The sequence below is a fragment of the Serinus canaria genome, chromosome 1 (genome assembly GCF_022539315.1).
Source record: "Serinus canaria isolate serCan28SL12 chromosome 1, serCan2020, whole genome shotgun sequence".
NCBI lineage: Eukaryota > Metazoa > Chordata > Aves > Passeriformes > Fringillidae > Serinus > Serinus canaria.
In genome coordinates, this window is record NC_066313.1 from 104728833 (window position 1) to 104754411 (window position 25579).

The 25579-nt window shown below is 38.8% G+C and overlaps 1 protein-coding gene across 5 annotated transcripts in view; it reads right to left on the reverse strand.

Annotated features, from left to right (window-relative positions):
- The window catches only part of DMD (dystrophin), a 971087-nt gene extending 945708 nt beyond the window's left edge, over positions 1-25379 (reverse strand). For 2 of the 5 annotated variants that reach the window (XM_050969735.1, XM_050969772.1), the window contains exon 1: positions 25100-25379. In XM_050969735.1, the coding sequence (XP_050825692.1) occupies positions 25100-25130 (31 nt within the window). In that variant the 5' untranslated portion in view covers positions 25131-25379. The remainder of the gene's footprint in view (positions 1-25099) is intronic. The other 3 variants (XM_050969742.1, XM_030234274.2, XM_050969728.1) reach the window with 2 other exon arrangements.
- Between the last annotated feature and the right edge of the window lie 200 nt (positions 25380-25579).

The following is a 25579-nucleotide window of genomic DNA, read 5'->3' on the forward strand; positions in this document are numbered from 1 at the left end:
GTCTGTCTGAAAAGGAACTAAATTTTACCAAATCTAGTTTGAATCAAATGAAGTTTCTGTGACATTGAAGAAAACGAAATCATTCAAAGAGCACTATAAAAATATCTCTGTGATAATAAACCAGCTACTAAAAATGTCCTTTGCATTTAATTTTTCAAAAAGACTTTGATTTAACAGATAAAATTAATTTATTGCTTAGGTAGAACCTTTGGGTATTTTACAAAGTACAGAGGCACTACTGTACTATCTCTTGTCACCTTGCAGATCTCATTAGTGTGCAAGGCACTTGCACTGAAGGTCTTATTTTCATTCCTTACCCTATTTACAAAAAACCACTAAATGAAGTTTCTGAGTTAAAGTGCAGCACCTTTTCACTCTTTTCAAAGAGCACTAGAGCTGGGACCTTGAGTTCACCAAGGGCAGAGGTGCCAGCTTTCCCTTGGTGCTTGACTAGTGTGGGAACTGAGCTGGGATCACCAGGATGTGGCAGGCTCTTGGACAGGAGCACCTGCCCGTGTCCTGATCCCCAGAGCCTGTCCATGTGCATGTCAGGGATGATCCAGGAACAGGTGTGCAGACATTAAAGAAAGAAGGACAAAGCAGAAGTTTGCGCTTCTGTTCTGCACAGGGGTCATGAATGGACAGCATGTAACTTTCCAAACCACCTTTCTCTGATGTGGCTGTGGAGGCAGAGAAAACCATTGCCTAAGGAAAGCCAAGTACAAGAAACGAAAGTGCAGATGAGATCGGTGAGAGCAGGAATTTTTTTCATAAAGCAGTGCACATAGAGGAAACGATGGGAGAGGAAGACAGAAAGGAAAACTTGAAAAAAGCAAATGAGGAATGTTATGAATTTATTTTTTTTTTTAAAGGTGAAAAATCCAGCTACATGGGATGCCCAGGGAAGGAAATCAATCTTTGTCTCCCAGTCCCTCTCAGCTGTCACAGGTCAAAGTTCCAAGACAGCATGACAGACTTCAGCTGACTATCCTGATAAAGTTCTGGCACCTTTTCCTTGCAGTTACTGTCAATCAGGAGCAACTGCCCAAAATTACTATGAACAATAAAAGCACATGTACACAGAGGTGATCTCAAAAGATGACAGAGTGTTTTTTGACAGATTAAGATATTATTCTGCCTTCCCTGTGTATTTGCTTAACTTTAAGGATTCAGGGGGAAGTAGAGCAATACAGATCTGTGTAATGGGGAAGCTGGTAACAAAGCAGGCCATCTATATAAATTATCTTGCAAACCAAAGCAAAAGAAAGGCAAAGGGAATGACCAGAAATAAAAAAAAAAAAAAGGTAAGAATAAACAAATTAAAACAAGTCAGAGAAGCTGAGTGTGAACGAGAAAGAAAGAGATGGGGAGAGCAGATAGGTTCTATTCCAATTTACCCCCAGGTTGTGGATTTACATTTGTCTAACAGGCAACATGGTTAGGCCAAGTTCTCCTTACCAGCAACAGATAAAAGTAAATGACAAACCACAAAGGTGAAAAAGACTTAATAGCTCACCCAAGTCTATTATTTTTATAATCAAACTTAACTGATTGTTCACGAGCCACACCTCACACACATACATTGAAATTTTACTGAGCATTAATTTGGAGGAAGAAAAAAACCCTTTTTATATATATAAAAGCTATAATCAAGCTTTTGATTATATATTCACAGATTTTATTTGTATGTCTCTTTTTTTGGTTATAATTTTAAAAATCTATCACTTGTGTTAGATTTTCTCCCCCACATTGAGCACCTGTAAGATTTGGAACATCCAGTCTTTGTATCCTGAAATGCATCAGCTTTGCACTTGTCAAACTAAAGCTCATTTTTGTTCTTTTCTATTCATGCTTTTCTATATCTCTTTTTAATGTCAAGCTAATGGTGCTTTAATTTTTTGCTCACATCTGGTAGCCTGTACTTCAATGTTCCACACACCTGTACATGACAGTTGTGAAGAAGAGACAGGACAGAATTCACACCAGGAAAATTATGCCATTCATTTGTGGCCTCTGTTTACTTAGGATCTTATCCCTGGTGCAGCTTATTTTTTGGAGAGAAAGAAAACATCTATTAGGTACCTGTCAGATACCAGAAAGGCTCGGAGCAGTATCAACAGAAATCCTTCATAACAGGCTAAATTCAAAGGAAAGTCAGCTACTGTCATCCTGAAAGCTGCAGAGATTCTAGCTCTAGCTTGCTATCAATCATCACTCAGGATTACAATTTCATTTAAGTTTCCTCCCTAGTATTCCATTCTAAAACTGATTTTTGTGTTAAATTGAAGCTTTACCGTGGCTTAAATCCTTACTGACTTCAACACAGAAAGCAACAATAAGCCTAATAAAAACTGTTATGAAGCCAATTTTTCATTAGGCTGCTTTAGTCATCCTTCATGCAGTTTCCAAGCTATACAGCAATGCTAAATAGAAACGTTCCAATTGGTCAAAGTTAATTTTGTGCATATGAAAAAAAATGATGAGAACAATGAAGACTTTACTATGACTTGCTGTTGTCTTTGTGGGTATTTCAGATTTCCAAGATCACATTGATCAGCTTGATTTTTAAAATTATTTTTTCTTAGTAAAGTTCAAATATTAGGTTCATAATAGATTTTCAGATGAAATAACATTGCTTAGTTTTTACACACCACTTAAAACAGCTAATAGATGAATATTGAAATGTAAATGACAGTATTACTAACAAACTAAGCACTGCTTTCTGAAAAACTTTAAGGCTTTTTTTATGAAAAAAGTCATTAACCACGAAGATATTGATCTCAACTCTAAGAAACTAAAGTTAAGTTATAGCAGTGTAGACCAAATTATTAGGTTTCAATGTCATCTTGCTGCCTGTGCAATGTCATTGCTTGAGCCAATTTAATACAATATACAATTATTACATTGTCTTATGGATTTATCATCACTTTTGTGTATATTAAGCTAGGCATATTAGATAATACCAAAGCATAATCACATTTACAGCTTGAGCTCTACTGTAAATAATTAAAGAGGGTTCATTCAGGTTTGCAGGTTTATTCCAAGAAAAAACAAATAAACAAAACCCACATGAGGGATTCCTCTAAATTGTTAGAGACTGGGAAATCAAACTTGAGAGAACAGTATGAATTCAGTTTGGTCCACTGTTTGTCCCTAACTCCATGAGCAGCTGGCATCAGATTTGGATTTTGATCCTGGTGAGCTTTGAGTGTTTTTAAGTGTTCTTATGTGAAAAGTGAAAAAAACTCACCTGATCTAAATGGAAACAGCCAAGCTTTCCCTCATGGCAGTTTTGCACAGTTTCCAGCAAAACATACATGACAAACATTTCCACAAACCTGTGGCTCTCTACTCCATTAATAAACCCCCAAGTAGGTCAAATCCACAAGCTCATCATAAGATGCCTATTAAGTAATAATCTGAAGAGGAACAATCTACCTGTAGTACTTAAAAAACCCCAAATCAATGTATTCCTAGGGGTGTATATAAAAACATTATTTTGGTGGAATTTTGGAATTTCCTTCTGTGCTGCAGTGTTCTCAACAGCATTTGCTTTTTTGTATCTCCTCCAGGACAGGGGTGTTTTATTAGCAACCACAAAAAAATTCATACAAAATACAGTTTTTCTATTCTGCACTGTTAAAAGGTCACTTCTCCAGCCACTTTTTTTTACAAGGAAGAGATACAAAAAAATTACTCAACTTTGTTCTCTTTCAGTGCTGCACAGAAAGCTTTTAAGGGAGAAATCACTCTAATATGAAAGCAACACAAAGGGGCCACATGGATTATTGTGATTCTATGAACTAAATTACTCTGTCAGTGGGCTAATCTTTCATCTACAGGGAACCAGGCTCTCTGATCCTTGTGTCTATTTTTACACATTGCAAAACAGCAATAACACTGCAATACAATTCACCAGACTTGGCCATCAACTTGAATTTTGGCTTGGATTCTCTAGAGAAGCACTGTTTTAAGCACATGTTAAAGCTCAAACTAACCCTCAAACAGTCATGCATTTGTTCACATAATGTCTCTGAGCAGGTTTCTCTGCTGCAGTTTCAGCTACTGCTGATCTGTGTCTCCCAGGGCCAGAAGAGTGACATGAACCATTCCTGGCAGAAGAGCTCACACAAGTTTCACTTTCCCTGTGAACAAGAGCCTGGCATATGCACTAAGAGCAGCCTCACCTGCACACTGCACAGTCAGCACACAGGAGAAAATACACAAAACCACTTCCTGATTTAGAGATTATTTTTGAAAAGCCCTGCTATAGTTTACAGCTCTTTCACATTTCCTGTAAACAATCCCAACTTTCAAAAAAAAAAATATAGTGGCTGCAGAGCTGCACATCACAGGAAGAGATGGTACATGATGGCACTTTGTCACAGAGCCAGCACCCACTCCCAGACTGCCCCTGACAAGGGAAAGGAGATTTCATGGTCTTCAGTCATCACCAAGTGTCTGGCCTCGAGTCTAAAGGGACATATTGAAATCTTCTCAATTCTGTCACATTTACTGAGCATCACGGTGCCTGTCAAAAGCATCTCTGAGGTACCAGCACCAGACAGAAAGAAATATTAGACAGAAGGAATCAGGAGTAATTTAGCCCTGAAACCTGCAAAAGCTCACATGGAAAAGGTCATCTCTCTGATCAATCCAGGCCATGTCATACAGGCTCATAAGTATCCACAGCTTTTGTTCAACCAGGAATATCAATCCTGAAAACTTTAACACTTCATCCTGCTAGAGAAGCTGATATATGAACTATTTATTTCAACTTCAAGTTCAGGTGTTATTCTTACACCATCACTTCAAGTACATTTTTTTCTATCATCCTCCAACATGCAGTCACTTGGCTGGTGAAAGCCAACACTGCATTTCAGAGCTGAGAGTATTTGAAATCCAAACCTCAAATGTACAATCCAACAAACAAAACAAAATTAATCCATTTCACAAAATGAACCCTTCTCTTCCTTAACGAATCTTCTTAAAAGACTAACAAAATAATGAACCAGCAGTTAGTTGATTTGGAGGAAGGGGGTTATGGGGGGCTTGGTTTTTTGTTGTTTTATCTTAATAACATCAAAATCTAGAATTATAGCCTCCTATGATATACTTCCTCAATAAACTCAAGCAAGTTTTAGAACATCTTTATCTTTCTGGAAATTTTAGGTTACATATTGGTCATTTTGTGGGGAGTAACTATTCCTTAATTCCTTATTCAAGATACCTCCTTTTATGCTGCATTCTAGAATTTATGCTCCATTTATGCTCTGATGTATGCAGAAAATAGAGACATAATTAAAGCTGGAAAGAAGCAACATATTCACTGCTCTGCCATTCCACAGGCTCAGCAAAATGTGTACACACAAAACCTATACACCACCATCCTCAATTTCCACACTGCTTTTTTTTAGACTCCCACTTAACAAGCCTGTTAACAAACCATTCCTCACAATGGTTTAACAACTTTGTATTTGTAGAACAAAATTTCTGCTTTGCATGATGCTGTTTTCATGCTCTAATGCCAGGAAATGGGCTTCCCCCCTCCCATGCTCCCAAATGTTGTCTGTAACCTTTATTTTGTATTTATCTGCAGACTTTATTTTGTATTTATATGCATAAGTGGTGAAATTTAAGGCAGCTGTTGCCATTTCCAGCGTATTTCACTTGTTGACAATGGGAACTCCATAGATGCCAAGGTGCTTTGGGCTTTTTTTCTGTGGAGGGGGGCTCAAATATGATTTCTGGGGGTATATTGCCCACAGAAATGCTTTTCCAGAGCTCCTTACTGTCACTGTGCATTGGAGTTCCTCAGACCAGGACTCAGCTACTACGTGAGAGGCTGGAAAGCTGACACAGAGGAAAACACTGCCACAATTCATAGTAAATGTCCTTGTGGGCTCTGGAATGTTAATGTGCTGCATTCTGCAGCGAGGACAGGGCATCCAAATAGCTTCAAACTATTATAACAAGTTAAAAATTGTCCACTGGTAGCTATTTAAAGGTCATTAGTTACTTTATCTATATATATAGTGCATGCATTCAGCTAGCAGAAATCTGGTACTACATTGTTGGCCATAAAGGGAAAAGTTGGACAAGTTCTAAATAGAGATCAAAGCCTGGGCCAGATCCTCAATTAAAGTCAAATGAGTGATATTCATGAATGCCAGCAGAGGATATTTTACAGAGACCAGAAGACTTTGTGTCAGAGCAAGAGTTAAATGACTAACCACTAGTGGTGTGAGAGTAATTCTAGCTGCTCCTGTCCAAATATTCAAGAACTGAGTTGAACAAAATACTACAAAACAACCCATGACGTTGATTTTATGTGTCATCTCTCTTGTTTATAAAGCTCTTTTTGGCTTCAGAAAAATGAAACTTCACAATTAATAGACAAAGACAGCAATGTGTAACTGCTCCCACCCTTAAAACTGATCTATGTATGATCTATGTACAGGCAGCAAAGTAACCTGTGTTTGAGAGTACAGTAATATGCAACATTTGTGGTTAGCAATTTCTATGGGTTTGGGACAAGATCCATGAGTATCTTGAAAAATATTTGTTTGGTTAGGTTTTTTTTAAAGCTAAAAAAAGGAAAATAGCTGAGTGATGTTTTAATAAGGTCACAACCCTGAGGAGAAAATTATTTCATTTCCTTAACAATGAAAAAAGTTATGATTCTTTTTGCTGCCATTATTAATTTGGCAACGCTTTTGTTTCCATATACATATGCTGCATAGTAATAAGTTCCTTCCTAAACAAACTGTATCAAACAGTGGAAAAAGGCTTAACAAAAAAAAAAAAACTTCAGGTTTTAAGTTTGTAAGTGAAAGGAAAAGATAATAGGTTGCCCAGGGCAGTAGTAAAACTGAAAATATCTTATCAATTTTACATGGTTATCTTATTGTGATTTACAGGATTGGGTTTTCTTGACAACTAATCCCACATTCTATAATTGAAAAAAAACCCCACATTCTATAATTAAAAATAAACCCCACCAACTAAAAACAAAAGTATTTTCTGCTCTCTGATCACAAATAGAGGAAAAACTGAGAAAAGGACTAAGAGAATATTGGATGAAGGGGAACTGAGAAAAACTATCAAAACATAGGTAAAGCAAAAAGGAATAAAACAGGCTTTATACAGTCCATATGGATTAAGACCCACTATTTGTAATTCTGAAAAACAGAAATTAATGCTGGAAACATTTGCTGAACCATATTTGCACTTTTTCTTTTAAAGGTCAAAGAGGTGTATAATGGTTTTGCAAAGAGACAAAAAAAGTCACTGTAATAAGGTCTGTTACTTCCTATACTTGCTCTGTAACACTAAACCAAAGAGCAATGAACTGTACTTTTGGAAACTCTAAGGAATTGTCTTTTATAGCTGAAAGGTCAAAAGAGAATATGGGAGACCAGCTATTAACTTACATGGTCTTTATGTATCGTTCACAGTTTGTCAGTGAATTTACAGGAAATTCTGTGTTGGAGAACAGAGACAGGCCTTGTTCCCTCTTAGTGTTTAAGTAGGAGAACCCAACCCCTTTGGTGTATAGCTCTCCCTCCCAACAATCTTTTCAGCATATTTCCTCGCTCTTTAACATTTCTGTACCTATTCAAAATGAACACAAGCCTATTTCATAAGCACTTCCCTGCTCCTTTTGCAAGGCAGGAGCTGGCCCAAGCGCAGCCTCACAGCAGAGTTGGGTTAGGGCAGCTGGAGAGCAGCAGCCGTCCCAGTCCTCCCATGTTTTACAAAGTGCTGTCAGTCCATGGGAAAGCTCTGAAGCTGAATGAGATGGTGGGAGGGGCAGTGACAAAGGAGCTGCCCTGGGAATGTCATCAATTTAGGCTGCACTCAAAGCCTGGACATTCTGTCTGAGGCACATCACTGAGATACTGTTTCACTGGGCTGCTGGGCAGGGACTGCTGCACTTCCCTTCTGCCCAGCCAGAGGAGCCTGCAGATCAGGTGGGTCCACACAGAAAGGTTCCCTACACTTGGACACTGTTGGGATCTTCAGTGTTGAACTCTTCAACTTATCGCCTGATGCACGCCCAAGAGCAGTTTCTCTGACCTTCGCCTGCTTTCTGCCCAAGTGATGTGAACAAAGTAAAACCTGCTACACCCCCTACATCAAAGGGTCATGTGGCAGCTTGGTGCTTTGTCCAGCTTAGAGCTGGCTGGCAGATATTGTCCCCAGTCAGTCACAGGGAGAAACCTCAATGAGCATTCCAGCTTTGGATCCTCCCTGGGAAATTCAGAATGATGTAAGATAAGGTTTTTACAAAGGAAATGCCTCGAAGCAATCACTGATTAACCATTAAGGACCAAGATTAACATTGTTTCTTTCATTGAGGAGAAAACCAAGGCAACTGCTGGGTTATTGTGGAAAACATTGTAACTATCATTTCTGCCCAACAGGAATGTTGATCCATCTGGCTCATTAGGAGTCTATGCTCCAGTTAATCCAGGTCAAAGCTGTTTTACTTCTGGGCAGTGGAAACTATTTTGAAAAGCTCTGAGCAGTGTCCACAGGTTGAGACAAACAGCTATGCAGAGCTTTGAGCATAATTTATGTGCAACAAGAAGAATAAAGAGCCTTCTGCCCTGTGTGCCATGAAATAATAGATCTGAACTTGTCAAGGCTCATTCTTGATTACATTGTTGTGTTCAGAAATTATTATTATTATCTTTATGTATCATTGTAAAGCAGTTCTAATGATTACAGGGGATGACAATTTGGAACACTCACACTGAGGAAATAACCAGCTAGAATGGTGGCTCACTAAAATAAACACAAAATGGAATTAACAGAGTAGTCCCAAGGGAGATATTGAGGAGCAAACCCCACAGGCAGCTGAAACAAAATTAAAATAAAATAATTAAAATAAAATAAAATAAAATAAAATAAAATAAAATAAAATAAAATAAAATAAAATAAAATAAAATAAAATAAAATATTAAATCAATAAAATATAAGTTTCCAAATTAAAGTTTTCAGTAAGATTTTTTTTTTTTTTAAGAAAATGTGTGGTTCTATAACTCTGTTCTAAATTACATATGCTTAGGACACTCTTTGTAAAGCAAAGGTGTATTACAGAATAACTTGGGTTGCAAGGAAGGCCATCTAGTCCAACACTGTTCTCAAAGCAGGGCCTCCTCCAGAGCTGGATCAAGAAGCTCAGGGCTGTGTCCAATTGAGTTTGGAACCCTTCCAAGGGAGGAGATTCTACAACCCCTCTGCTTCACTGATGACACCCATAGTAAAAACCAATATTCCTATTATCTTGTCAACATTTCAATTTCAAAAACCTGTTTCATCCTTTCTCTGTGCACTTCTGAGAAGAGTCTGACATAATTTTCTTCATAACTATCTATCAGACAGGAATTAGATCCCTTCATAGCCATGAAAAGGATATGTAGTACAGTAGTTTTAACTTTCATCACTAGGCAGAATACAGCTTTGCACTCAGGACAGTTCCCTACAGTTTTCTAATGATGAGATTTTAGGCCTTTCTCAATTTTTAATTAACTATGGACTGTTTTTTAATAAAAGGAGAGCATCCAATATTCAAATAATTTCTCTCTCACACAATATATATACGTGTCCACAGTATATTAAATTTATAAACCTGTGTGAAATTACCTAAGTTCTCTAAAGATGCCTGAAATAGACTGAAATATTGGTCAGGGAAACCATGAGAGGCAAAGTTAGGTTGACTTAAGTAGAATGTTTATACAGAAACTGAGTCAAGTAGCATGCTTATACAATATTGAGAATAATACATTTGTGACATAGTTCTTGAAACCATTCTTCAAATTTTGAATGAATCCTGTCTGTGTTAACAGGCAAAGGGTGAATCCATGATCATCAAATGCATATTTGAATCAGCTCCTGATTGAGCTACACACAGCTTCAGTGCAAATCTTCTGCAAGTTTGATGTTCTAAATCAAGAAGATTGTTAAGTGTGCAAATACCTTTTGAGTCATTCGTAGGGCAGTGAGAAAGAAGGGAGAAGGGCTTTTATCTTAGATCCAGAATGCTCTATACTATCAAAGTACATAATAGATAATGGATTAGTGAGAGAAAAAAATGGCAAAAGAAATTTTATGCCATGGATATTGCAGAGTCAAGTTGCACAGAAGAAGGAGAAAGCAAAAAAGAATTTCTTTGTTGGCTGAGATGCCTCCAGAAGTCATCTCTAAAGACCTGAGTGTGAATAGATCTTCAAGGCATGGCAAACCCTGCAGTGGGCTGGAAAGGCCAGGAAGCCTCAAGCTCTAGCAGCAATATTGAAATGAAAAATTATCAGCCAAGGGTAAATTTGCAGATTCCCACAACATCTTGTTCCCAGCAGACTTGTGGACTCTCAAGAATATAAAGGAACTACAGTGCCATTTTAAGGACCTAATGGGAGGCAAATAATAGCAATTTTGAACAGGCAGTGAGATCACTTCCTCCACAAGCTTCAAGACAAGGAGAGAGAATCATCACAGACACTCTCCACAGGATGGTTTAAGTCAAAGTTGTCATCAAAAGTCTTTGAACACAGGACTGTTGTACTCAGCTTAGGCATATGAATAAACCAGGGAGGCTGCACTCAATGAAGTTTATCAGTAAATGGCCAAGTGAAAAGGCTTGTAAGCTTATAAATACTTCATAGAATTTTAACACTAAAGGTAGCATACATTAAATATGAAAGCCATACTGAATTTCCCACTTTCTTGAGGAAAATACACCATATAATGTTTTCAAAACACTGGGAAATACAAGCACTTTTTCCCTAATATCTTCTCACACTTGAGAATGTGTCTTCGGAACACAGGAGAAATTTCTGTTTTTCTCTATCACCTGTTTCTTCAGTATTCAAGTAAATAGCAAAAAGGAGCACTGAAAACACAGTAAAAGAAATTGAAGCTCCCTAAGGAAAAGAGATAGGAGTTTTTGTCAAGGATCAAAAGGGGATTAAATCTATATGGTCAGTTAAGGAATATTCTGGGAGAAGGGATTTACTGTAAAATAAAATTGGCTCACAGCTGAAGACTGGAAAGTCTGCAAAGCCAATACTGAGGAGCCATCAGATCTTCCCACCCCATTATGAGAAACACTTTACTTATTTTTCTTGGCTCAAAGAATGAGCCATACAATGAGATTTATGTTCTTAGGAGATAAAGGGTAAAGTAATATAAGTGACAACAGTCACTTTAGCAGATCAAGAGGCAATATTATCAATACTATGGAAATAAAATCAACAGTAACTCCTGATCCTTGCTTGAAGACTAAGACTCCATCAGAGAGGATCTTTTTCTGTTTTGTTCTCTTGTGATGTTAGTTTTTTGAAAGCAAAAAGGGAATAAGATCCTTTCAGACAGAGTGAAGGGATTAGTGTGGTATGTTGGTGATTTGGGATCAAAACTGGCATTGTAACTGCTGGGACTTTTCTTAACAGTAATGAGGAGGCTGTCTGAAAAAGGAAGAGAGGGATTCAATATCAGTAGTCACAGTAAACCATGTTACTACTTCAAAAGCTGCAGTTCCTAACAATAAAGAAAGAGAGAGAAGAAAGGCTTAGCAGGACATTTACCATCAGCCTCATCACCTGTGGGCAAAGGCAACCAAGCCCAGTCCATTTGCCCATTTTTTGTGCCAAGCCATAACAGGCCCCATAACATTTTTATTCAAAATAAGCAAAAACTGAATCTAATTTTTTTACAGGGAAGTGGGAGGAGGAGGGCAAAAGGACAATCATGACAAAACAATTGGCAAAAGAGGGCCAGTGTCCTGCAGTTGGCAAAGCAGTTTATGGGCAATACTACCAAACAATGGATGATGGGAGCAGTCCTGGAGCCTCTCCAGCAGCCCTGGCCCCACACAACCCAGACATTCCTTCTCCCTCCCTCAAGCCTCTAGTGAATAGATCTCTGTTTCAAAAGCGTGGGCTGTCAGGCTTTGGCCTCTGCCCCAATCTGAGCAGCAGCTTTCCCTCTGTGGTTTTCAGCCTCTGCTGCTCCAGGTGGACGTGTCCAACCCCACAGAGACCCGAAGGCAGCACCTGGAAGAGCACCAGTGCTGGAGACTGAGCTTCAGTGAGAACAAACGAGACCCCAACAAGTCCTTCCAGGCCATAAATGAGGCTCAAGTTGAAGATGTGGAATACAGATATTCCAGTGTGAGGTCTAAATTAACTCAGTCTGTGATTAATTGAACCCATCACAATTTATGCATAATCTGTAATTTATCCCATGCTGCATCAAGCAAGCACATGGTTTATTGTACACAGAACAAGATGATTTAGATTATAAAGGAAGTGGTGAAGCAACACACAGCAGACCTGTCAGGGAGGGAAAGAGAGGAGAACTAGAAAGGGCTCTGAGTGAGAGACCTGTGCTTTCTCATCCTTGTTACCATACTCCCTTCTGTGAAAGCTGTAACTCCAGCAGCAAATCTACCTGCCAACCCGCCTGAGAAGACCCGGTGACACGAGCATGCAAATGAGAAGTAAAGAGGGTTAAAATGAACTTCTGCTCATATTTTTTTAGGGTTTTCTTCACCTTACATTCTCATGCAAACTCTTCACTGGTATGCATTATCATGGCAGAGCTCTGACATGCATCTCAGGTCTTTCCTTCAAACCTCTCTGGCTGTGTTCTGAATGACTTCTTCTCTCCATTTGCCCCACAACCTAGTGCAGCTTCAAACAACCTTCCTGCTTTTTCTTCAGTTCCTGCTGTCCCCAACATGCCCTATTCTTCAGGCAGGCTATAATTACCATGACACTGGTATCATAAAAAAAAAAAATACCCTTGTAAATGTTCTGTAAATATAAAAAACCACTTCTTTTGTTGGAAATATGAGAAAATATGAATGCATGAATAAATTACCCCACAAACTGGAGGTGCCACTTGCCCCACTGGTGTCTGAATTGCATTGAAAGCCAGCTCTGTCCTCCTGGCCTCCATAAAGAAATCTTGATGCAGGAAAGCTCTATGTGCATAAGGACACCTGGGGTAGTGACTACATTAGTCACAGAAACAAAGGGATTCACTGATTTTCTGGTGCAATTCTGACTGGATTGCAGCACTGACATTTTTGTCTGTTAAAAATGATGATACTGTTAACAGTCAGGGCCCCATAAGAGGGTTTCTCTGCGTGAAGTCAGGCTTCAGTGTTACACTTAATCTGCAGTTACATTTTAAATTGCATTTATATTATAGCTTAATTGAAGTGTGCATACGATTTCCCACAAATACTACTTTCAGCTGTTATACCATATCAATAATAATTAGAAAGATTTATACATTCATTCCACTCAGATCATGTGTGATATGCTTCAGAATAACTAGATCTTTCAACAACAGCTGTAATAGCTAATAACTGTCACTACCATCACACGAGGTGCTTGAAGTTTCATAAACTCACCTCCAGGATTCTTTCTTGCAACATCTTTGATCATTTTCAGCTATGATTGCAGCCCTGGCTACACCTTGACAACTTCTCTTTTCATACAGAAAACACATTCTTGCTCTCTTCTGCCAACCTAATTCCTGTACTCAAATTCATTGACTAAAAACTAACCAGGTTTTTGTTTACATGATTACAAATTCATAATCCCATCTGGGTGTCAGAATTTTGCACAGCACATTGGCAATTAATATCCAATTAATGCTTGTAGACCCACTGATTGTATTACATATCTACAAAGCAGACTGCTGACACATTCATTTATATTTCACAGCACACTGCAGGCTATATGGCACAGAGAGTACATTAAAAACTCCTAGAGTACTCCAGACTCAGGTACAAGAACTCCCCAGGAACATATTCTCACCAAAACAACAAGATGACCAAAAACACACCATAAAACCCAAAAAACCAGCCCCACCAAAAAAAAAAAAAAAAAAAAAAAAAAAAAAAAAAAAAAAAAAAAAAAAAAAAAAAAAAAAAACCCACTAAAACAAAAAAATCCTTGGACAAAAAAATTCAGGTATTTTTTACTGTGTGGAAAACAGAAAATTAAATCATCATAGATAAAATGTAATGCCTGTATTTGGCAAAGGACTCAGGCAATTGCAGAGAGGTGTTCTGTTTCTGTGTGAGAAAGAAATAGTGGATCAGTAACTAAAAGTAACTTCCCATGGCTGGTCACAGCTGTAGGTTTAGCTGCAGACCAAAACAGGCTTCAGAAGATGCAAGTTACCATACAAAGCATTACAATAAAGCAAAATAGAGATGATGCAAATTTGTTTGATGTAAAACTGAAACAAAATATAACTTTCAAAGAAGTGATATTGACTTATTGACTTATGTATTGTATTGTAGCATGCACAATACATTCTCTTTCTGGCTCAAAAATATTCTGTCTTAATGTAAAGCTGTTACATAAAAGTACTTCTTACAAGTTTCCAAAAAGAGTCCTCAGGTTTCTAATAGGTTCCCAGCTGGGAGCCTTTCCCATTAGAATGGAACTGAATGACTTCTGATTATAAGTAAATATTTCCAATACCTCACTTCAAATGTCTTATTCCAAATTTTAGCATTTAACTGAGCTACACATTCATGTAATCACAGAATATGCTACTGAGCAGTTCAAAAAGTAGCTAACTCTTTCTGCACTTTAACAGATTAAAATAACATTAAAAATAGGGCTTAAAACTCAGGTGACATAGTCAAACATAGCCTGACAAAATAAGTACCATGTCTTATTAGTTATTAAAAACACTGATGGTTTCTTTTTACTAGAAAATAATCAGGAAGCATATTGAAGTTGCTATAATAACAGAAGATGATAACAAAAATTACCCAAACATAAGACGGATACAGAGAAAGATGGAACAAATAGAATTTGTATTCATTTAAGGATTAAAGTGGCAAAGTCAACCACAATACTTTTATGAGAGACACATTGACTGTATACTCAATAACAGCATTCATTTGGAAGGCAACAAATATTTTAAAGGGCTTACTTTTATTACTCTGATTTTGAATTAAAGATATCAAAAATAAAATCTCAGCATGTTTAAATCTATATCAACTAAAGGTCTCTCAGGCTTTTTAAAAAATTTTTGCACTCAGAGTAAATTTGCAACAAGTCTTCAGAATAATAACCATATTTTCACAGAATACAAATCAAATTAAAGTACTACCTTAGACACTTTGCTAACTTCTAATTTTTAAATAACTTCCAAAAATATGGTGATACTACTGTAGCTGTTTGCTGCATATATTTAAGGAGTTTTTAACTTGAAAAGCTTTTTAAAATAATGGAGATTCTAAAGTACCTAATAATTTAACTAGATGGGCTTTCCAGTAAAGGGATGTTCTGATAAGCTAGAATTCAGATGAATACATCCTGAAAGACTAGCTCTAAATTGATTTGCAGCTAGTTTATAATATGGGCACACAGGCAAATATGGACAGTTTTGATTCTTGTGTGCACACCCTGCAAAAACCTGGCATGAACAGAACATGAGAGATCCCAAATCTCTCTTTAAAGCCACCTTCCACACTAGTCAGACAGGCTGCTGACAGACAAAAGCACTGAAAGAGCTGGTCAGAGTCACTGCAAGGTGACTATTGATTGTTTGAGAGGGGCCTTTGTGATTGTGGGAGGCTCTGGAGGAAGGGGAAGAAAGTAAATGGCATTTATTTCCAAATAATGCAAAGAATATTTGGGTAATCTGGGAAAGCAATGAAGCAAATCCTCTGAAAAACCTGCAAATCATCCTTGAAATCATGTCCTAACATATGAAAGAAAAGAAAAGAAGCTGACTGGGAGTGAAGACAGCATGGTTTTCCAAAGGAAAGGGATGCCTGACCAACCTGACAGCCTTCATGAAGAGGTGACTGCCACAGTGAGGGGGGGGACAGATGATGCTATTTATCCTGACTTCAGCAAGGCTTTTAACACTGTCTCCTACAACATTTTCATTTTAAAAACCCTGGTTTGCAGGTTTATTAATAAACTAAGCAGCCAGTGGGGTGTATTGAAAACTAGCTGAACTGCTGGGCTCAAGTTTGGAGCTGGCTGTAAAATGTCTATCCAGGAATCTGACAGGAGCCTTGTGCAGCTCAAGAAGGGGAAGCACAAAGTCCTGCACAGAGGGAGGAACCACTGCATGAACCAGCAGAAGAAGCTGGGGACACAACAGCTGGAAAACAGCTTTCCAAAAATGGTTCTGGTGGACACAAAGCTGGGTATGAGCCAACAATGTGCCCTGGCAGCAGGGAAGGCAAATATTATCCTGGGCTGCATCAGGCAGACTGTTTCCAGCAGGATAAGGGAGATGATCCTTCCTTTCTGCTGAAGCTTGGTCAGATAAAACTGGAGCCCTGAGTCCAGTGCTGGGCTCCCAGTATGGATACTCTGGAGAGAGTCTATCAAAGGGCCACTAAGAAATGATCAAGTGATTGGACCACCTTGCAGATGAGCAAAGGCTGAGCAAACTGGGACTGCTCAGCTGGGAGCTGTGAAGGTTCAGGGGGATTTTATCAGTAACTAAATATTTGATGGGAGGGAGCAGAGAAGGCAGAGTCAGACTCTTCTCTTCAGTGCCCTCTGGCAGAATGAGAGACAATAGGCATAAATTGAAATTTAGAGGAAATTCCATAGATAATTAAGAAGAAAACCAGATTTTTGTGAGGATAGTCAGTTGCTGGGACAGGCTGTGGAGTCTCCATCCTTGGAGATATTTAAAACCCAAGCTGACATTACCCTGAGCAACCTGCTCTCACTGACCCTGCTCTGAGCAGGTAATTAGAGTAGATGATCTCCAGAGGCATCTTCCAGCCTTGGCTGCTCTGCAAGTCTGTGAAATATCATCAGTTTATAGGCTGAGCAACAGTTTCTGGAAGCACTCCAAGACAGACACAACACCTCTTAGGAACTCATAATCCATCAAAAAAAGCCTCCATAGATTGACTTATTGCACCAGGAAAAAAATGAATTCCTTGGTTACTATTTAGGGCTAAGACATTTTTCACTTTCTAGATAAGAATTTAACAGATAAGAAGCAAATAACCTTGGTGTCTACAGTAGGCAGATTTAGGGGAAAAAAACCTCTGTCCACATTTTGAACAAGTCCTTGTTCAAATCACATCCTTCCTTCAGTTAGGGGGAGGATTATTGGTCAAGTAAACTTTGCTTCACATTTGCCTGCAACATGTCAAGTGCAAAATGAATCAATTCAGCAGTAGCAGCAGCTGCGAAGAGTTGGCAAAATGACTGTTAAATCAGCTTAAGATAACATTCAATAATTAGCAAGCCTTCTTGGGGGAGGAAAGGGCTTATTTAAAGTAGCTAAAGCAGTACAGCAATGGATGTGGATGACTCAGTGAAACAGAAAAACAGCAAAAGGACTAAAGAGAAAATAAGAGAGCTGACAACAGTATTCGTAGAAAGAGTTTGGGCTCCACAATTCAGCTACTATTCCCCAAGAAAAATAGGTTTGTCCTTACAAGATGAAAGAGTGAATGTTACTGTCATTCAAAAGAAACATAAAATGTTTCCAATTATGGCTTTTAGCTGTAAGAGTTGAAAAACATTATTAAGTTAGCAACTGGGCTAAACCCAGCAGTAATTCTGAATTGATTCTGTAAAGACATGCCTTGTTTTGAACAGGAAATAGAGATGGACAACATAATCAAATAGATTTCCTTTCCCAAGGCAAAAATGTGCCCAACTTATATTCTCTGAGGCTTTACATCAGTCAGGTAATTGGGACAGAAACTCCACTTCACTGAGGATAGCTTTTACTCCTAATAGAGGAATTTGATATAACTAAGTACAAGTTCTACTTACATGCCCTCTAGAAAGAATCTTGATGCAAGCAACCTCTTTCAAATCTATGCTAGTATCACTGAAACATCCTGCAGGCAAGGATACAGGTATCATGGAACTTCAAACAGTTACAGAAAAAAAAATCAGATTTAGGATGATTTCTTTTATTTATAAATATAAATTTGTTGACAGTAAGGTTTTTGTTTACAATAAGTGTTACGCATTCTACTGTTAGATATCTGCTCCTAGAATCCACCCTTTATTTCACAGTTTTAATTTCCCTCCATCATTCTTGCTAGAGATTTTAAAACTGATTTATTTAATTATTAGGAAGAACAGAAAGGTCAGAATGAAGCCTACAACATGCTTGTCCTTTACAGACTACTATAAAAGGAACTGTTCTCATGGTTTGGCGAGAAAACAAGAATTCGTTTTTGTGAAAAGTTACTTGGCTTCACCTTTGGTTTCCATTCAACATCCAATGCTACCAAAACTCTCTCCTCTGTAAACAGAGTATAAGCAGAGCAAACATTTTAATCTGGATCTTCTGCATTTTTGGAGCATGAGTAACCATCAGCCAACCAAGCATTTATAAATGTGATCTTAGAATTCGGTGTAAAAATATACTGATCTCTATTTCCAGCATCGTTGGCAGGGCTTGGAAGGGTGGGGCAGGGAACAAAATATGTACTAAATCACATGATAACAAAAGGTCAACAGTAAATAAAGTCAAATGAATTAAAGAAATACTGTTGTATTCCTGAAATCCAGTGCAAAATAATTTGGGGTTTCCTAAAATGTTCATTAAAAGCCGCATAAAAAAACCACTAAGCTGAGTTTTTTTGAGTTAGTAAGCCTGTACACATCACATCCACAAATCCACCACAGTTTTGTAACTTCTCGGTTTCCTCTTCCCCTTCATTTTAATGAGCAGGTGTCCTCATTATCTGAGCAGTATTGTCTCTGGCTAGTCCCACCTGAATCTCTCTGCAGCAAGGAGAGCCTCTGTCCCTCTTGGTCCCCCCAGCCTAAACAGATTTGCTTACATTTTCCTTTCTTATTAGTTGATGGGCTTTGGAATGAGTTAGACAGCCAGGGAGGGCTGGGGACTCCTACTTTCTAAGCCCAGGAATGTGACAGGATAGCTTTATGTCTAACAGCATAAAAAAAAAAGGACACAACCACTCCCAGTTATTGCTATCAACAGTATCAGACATTTACATCAAAACATGTCACAGAAAATGCACCACCCAGTAACTTCATCAGGTGCTCTCTAGCACCTCCAGCAAGGCTAACTACTTAATGTTATCAATATTTTAGAAAATACAGTGCTTGCATTAATTTTCCCCAAGCTCAGCAACAGCTGGGTAGCTTTGAGGTTTGGTCAGAGTGAAATACTTCATGAACAGTCTTTTCCAAATAAAAGCTTAAAAATACTGGGGTGAGGGGAACCAACACTGAGACAACAAGGTAAAGGGTATTAAAGCATATGTGAGTGATGAGCATGGAGAGGCTTAGGAGAGAGGAGGACAGATGAATAGAGACTTCAGATTTCTAAACAACTTCTTTGGTGCACACAGCATGAGCAGAGTGTGAGCTGTGTCAAAGCAGTAATAGATGTCACTGCAGAAATATTTCTTATGAGGAGCCTGAACCTGGTTAGGACCAATAAACAAATCCTTTCTTTCTTTCCTTTCTTCCCCTCCAACCCCTCGCTTTTTTCCAGCCACTGCAGTCCATGACCTTCACAGGGAAACACTTCTGCTTTGACAACAGGCTGCAAACCTCCAAGGACTAGCAGTGATTTCTGGGAGAGAAAGCTGTTGCCTCACTCACAATCCAATCAAAACCTGAATGTACCAAGTGAAAAATAAACCAAGGACATCATTATTCTGTTTCATTGTGATTTGGCTTGCCTTCAAATTTCATACTCTGTATATCTGAAATAGCAGCAACACCTCCATTAGCTGGGCTTTTCATCACTTTAATCAAAGTATCTTTCAGAATAAAAAAAGCAGAAATGTCAAATTCCAATCACCCTTTAAATTCCCTCAATTCCCTGTGCTACAGAGAATTAAAAGCCTTACCTGGGGATAATTTCCTGCACAAACCAGAGTGCAGGCACACAGGTGCTCTGCCACATAGGCAGGCACTAGTTTTAGAACATGGCAAGCCCTGGGGCTGTGGGAGAGGGAGGCTCCCCTGCAGGCATCCCGTGTTCATGGCCATGCTCCTGCACCCAGTGTAGCTGATTCCTCACATAGGGTAACAACTTTCACACTTTATAAAAAATACAGGTTATCATGTGTCCAGCTGAACAATGCTGTATACCTCATCCAGTGTGCATTATCTGCCCTTCTTCTTTCCAAGTTTATATTAAAAATATCAGATGATGGAATGTCTGTTTTTTCTGGGATGATTCTGAAGGCCAAGAGACCCAGAGTTTTCTCAGACTTTACTGGCACCCAGAGGAATGAACTGGTTTAAAGAAACAGGCACAAAAGATTTGATTAATCTGACTAAAACTCATTTTCTCTCTCATTCTGGGGTGCTTGTAATACCTCTAGGTCCCCAGAGTTCTTGCCAAAGATCTTAACAAAGGCAATCTAAGCAAAATGTGATATTTTGGATCAACATTTAGGTCATTTCTACACACTGAAGTTTTTAAAGCTTTTTTTTTTTCCATTTTTTAAAAAACCCTGAAACCATTATGTTACTTCATAGAAAACTACTCTAGGGAGAAAAACCACACCCTTAGGACTAAGATACTTCTGTAATGGTTTCTTTGAGGAAACTTTTACAACTGTATTTTCTTATTTTATTATCATTGAAATTATGCTACTTTCTTTCTGGTGAAGATAATATTCCTTTACAAATTCTTCAAGAAAGAAATTAAGTATAAATCTGGCATGTTAACTGTTATCTTGTATGAACATATCCAAAATTACAAGAACATATGCTTCTGCTCACATAATACTATTTCTTCTACACATTCTCATAATATTTAAAAACTATATTTGCTCTTCAGAATAAAAGACTGAGTACAACTGAAAAATAGGCCAACTGATAGATGTGGATATTTTAAAAATACAGAATTAGAGAAAATACCAGAAAATCTTACAAATAGTATCAGCCTCATGCTCTAAATAATATCTCATAATACGACTTGCAAGAAGAACCAAGAAAAGTTATGACTTTCTCACAATGGAGCTTATCTGTCCTTCAAAACACATAATTAAAAATGTTCTGACTTGTTGCACATGTGGTAAGTAACCTGGAAGGGAAGTCTCTGTGGTCTCTGCAGCAAGTTCTCTGAACCCAAACACCTCCTTTGCTCCACATGTTCTTCTGGGAAGATGAAGGATCTTGCTCCTCTGTGCAGAACTGTTGGCAAGATGTTCTGGAAAGCCACACTCCATTAACCATTATTCCTGCTTTCCACAAAGCTCAGTCTTGGATAAGGCACAATTATTTAAAATTCCCAATGCTGTTGTGCTTCCCCTGGCAGTGATACAGCATTACCACAAGTGCATCTCCTGCAACAGCAATGTGATGCCACAAAGTTCCACTGAATTTATTGAGAAGTCTTTATCCAGCAGTTAGCTAAACCACAGTACAATGGTTATCCTCCTAAATGGTAATTAAGCTTTGGGGTAACATTTAATTGAAAATGTATTGTGAAAATCAACAAGTCACCTCTTTCAAATTGAGGCTGCTTGGTTCAAAATACCATTCAATGTGATTTTTGTCTCCCAGTAATCCATGACAAAAATATATGAGTCTAATCCTGTTTCCTCAGGAGATCATTTAAAAATGCTTAACCCCTTGGACAATTTGGTCTGAATAATTTCATATTTTTAGTCTAATGGTAAACCTTTTTCTAGAAATATTGTATCTTTTCAGTAATAAATAATGTGATCATATCAGCAACTATTTGATTAGTAAAATAATTGACTTGCTTCCTTTTAAAAAATGTTTATATTTTCACAGAATGTAGCACGATCTCAGACTGCCATTCTTGGAATTCCCCTGATCAATACCTGTGTTGGAGGGATCTGTGGGCAGCTGTGATGCCCATGGGCAGCCAGAGGACCAGGGCAGAGGGAACAGACAGAACGAAGCACCCTCCTCTACTAGCTAGGGTGTGACTCTCCAAGAAGTTCTCTCCTTACAGCCAAGATCCAAAGAAGTTTGCTGCCACGCTCCTCCCATCTCCCTGGGTTGTCTTGAGCCACAGCAGATCATGTGGCCCATCAGGAGGAGCCTGCCAGGCCAGCATTCCCCTGCAAGGCGTGTGTGTGTCACAGGGCTCGTTCTGGAGGAGCTCCAGAGTGACCTTGGTGCCCCACACACCCACTGTGAGTCTGTGCCCCCAGCCAGACCCAGAGAGTGGCTTTGAGTCAGCCTCCTCCAAAAGGGATGCAGGGCACATCCCTGGGTTGGGCACATCCCTGGGTTGGGCACTGCTGCACAGTCAATAGCAGGGCACCTGACGTCTGGGAATTCACTTCAGAAATTTCTGATCTGAGCTGAGGTGTGAACCTGGATGGACCCCAGCTGAGGAACAGCCATGGCATCCTCGAAGAGACCCCTTGTGGCCACTGACTTTCAGGCAGGATTAATTTCTTTTCCATGCTGGATGATTAATTCTATTTTTAGTCACTACTTTGTGCAAATCCAAGCAGAGAAAGAGGATGCCTGTGTGTGACTGCAAGCAGAATTTGGTTCCATGTCAAAATAAGGACACAGAAAGAGGATTATATCTGCTAGAAGGAAGAAATACAGCATATGATACTGAATCCCCTAGGGAGACTGACTTCTGAAATGAAGTTCCCAGTAATCTCATCTTAATTAAAACAAAATGAAATTTATGATATCTCATTTCCCTGCCACTTTATTATTTAGGTGTCATTGCCAAAGACTCTACAGAAATTGAGGAAGAGACAGCAGCTGCCCCAAGGAGTTTCCAGTCTGACTCAGGAAGAAGTAAACACTGAACAGCTCAGGAAAGAAAGCAAAGCCCTTGGCAATAAATAAATACCTTTGTATTTCACAAAGGTCATTCTCAGCTAAAGTGAGACGAGTCAGGGAATGAAGAGCCCATCTTTACTGCTGTGGCACAGGGGAGAACAGAACACAAAAGGGAAGAGGTGAGTGCAGAGGTGGATGAAGGGTTGAAGAGGGGCCAACAAGAAAAGAGAAAGGATGGATTTAAAAACAATACAAAGGTGTAAGTGACCACTGTCACCTTTAAAAGCAAAAAGTTTTTATCCAATATGGAAAGAAAATTTAAAGGAAGCAAAGACAACAAGTAGGGGATGTGACATGTCCTGAATGAAGGCAGAGGACAAATTTGGGAACATTATTTTGGGCACACCTTGTCACAAAGTGCAGATACAGGTTTTTCCATTTTTATTGAAATAAAGGTATTAAACCCCCTGAAAATATTATAGGAAATTATATAAAGAAATATGTCACGCTCTTTAAAGGAATGAGGATATAGCTGAGGAAATCCATTCAGCTAAATAACTCCCAAAAAGTACTAGTACATCACCCTTTCATTTTAGTTATGGACACAGTTACATAACATATTTTAGCAAGAGATTTAATGGCTCTTGTCATGAATGCTATTCATCTGCTACATGCAACTCTAGTTTCTATTAATATTTTACAAAACCTTTAACACAACTATTTTTTTCTTTATCTACTAATTCTCTACATTTCCAGAGTGAAATTACAACTTTAGAACTAAGAAGTAAATATCTTTCCCCCTGAGCACCTGCTCAGCTTTCCTTGCAGCACCATCTCTTCCCCAAGGCTGAGGAAAAGAAATCTGGGCTGCAATTGTGATTTCCCTTGGAAAGAGAGCACATAGAAAAGTGAGGACAACAAATTATCCTTATTCCTCTCCACAGAATCCTCTTACTAGGCAGGAGTAAAGCCTCTAAGGAGAAACCCAAGACATTTCTTCTTCCCAACTGCACCTCCAGCATTTTCAGAAGTTCAGAAAACTTTCTCATAATTATGCAGTTTGTGATAATGATGCTCCCCTTGTTCTGCCTTACTTGAACTTCAAGACTGTGTCCAATAAGTAAAAAATGTGTCACTGAAGGAGCTCTCTAAGCAGTACAAAACTGTCTGGAAAATTAATAGTTAATTCAAGTTTTATTTATTGCACAAAAAAATAATGCTTGACTTCATCTTGCAAAAAAGGAAAGCAAATATGGCATAAGAACACACCTGTACTTTGAAATTTTCTGGTTTAAGCTTCCTTCCTGTCAAACATAAAAAAATTTAATCTTTTTTTGAGACTGTCTTCATCACATGGACCACGCAGTCTATGATATGCTATGGGGATAAATGACAACATGTCTGTATTTCCATGCCTTTTATGATCAGGAAATAGAGAAAACCAGAAATTCTATCTAACAGGACTAAGCTGAAAGCGGGAGAGCCAAAATACATTATACAACAGGGGCAGAGACCACAGATTATGTCCAGACAACACTGACATTTCTTTTTTCACTGGCACAATCTGTTCTGAGAGCCTGGGTGGGGGAGGAAGAAGAAAGATCATCTGGGAGCATGGTAGATGGATTTTAAAACTCTCTGTCATTCTTTCCTTCTTGGCTCTCTTCAGTCCCCTGCTCTTGGCATCCTCTGTTTTCCTTCATATTGCACATAGAGGTTCGTTTTATACCAACAAACAAGTGCAACTCTGGAAAAGATGCCTGGGGTTTTTTTGTTGTTGTTTTTGGTTTTTTGGGGTTTAATTTTCTGGGAAGTGCATGGGAGAGCTCAGCTGCTGCTGGCTCTGAACTAGACACCCACTCATTCAGCTGATACCAGACAGTTCAGCAACCAGAGAAGAGCTCTCTTACTCTGTAAGTTAATATTAGGCAATGAAACTGCATATGCCATTAAAGTTCAAAGAAACTGATTACTCTTTTGATGTGTTGCCAAATTATTAGAATAATGACACTATTTTTTTTCAAGTGTATTGGTGTGCCTCCTCAATTCTCTCTTTTTTAACCCCGTGCTTTAATAACTGTTGAACTTCAGAAAGAAATGTGTTATTTTTCTTCAAAGGAGAGCTGGGTACTGTTTCAGGATGACTTCTTTTATACATAATGTAAAGGATATCAGCCCCCTATTAGAGACAAAAAAATCACTTTATTTTCCCCCTCAGGTCCTCTCCTCTTTTAGTCTTGGAAAACAAACATTTAAAAATGCATGCTGTTAGTGGGCTGTGCAGCACTACACTGCTCTGTCAAAGTGCATATTGTGATAAATTATGTCAGTCTGTTCATACTTACAATCATCTTCCACTTCCTCATACCAAAGCATGTGAGCAGACAAGAAATCTCTCCACAAAACAGAGGAAAAAAGAAAACAACTGCAAAATATTTCTTGGCAAAGGATATCCCAACTTTGCTGCTGCAGTGGCTTTAGCTGGATGAGGCTTGTCCCTGCTTAGGGCCAGCTGTGTCCCGGCAGAGGAGCGGGCAGCGGTGCCCGGCTGGGAGCGCGGGGTCCGCGCGTCCCGGGCGGGGAGAGGCAGGGACGGGCAGGATCCTCACTTCACCCAGCCGGCATGGGAACTAATGCCAGGGCTCTTTGGAGGCCCCGAAATGTTTCAAATTCCAGGACCTGCGCAGAAGCAATGCTGTCTGTGCTTCCCCTTCAAAACAAAGTTGATTTCCCATAATAGGACAGCCCATGCACTCGACGTATAAGGCTCTGCTTCCAGGGTGGCATGTGCAATGGATTTAAATTATGGGTTGCAGCTTCCTAAG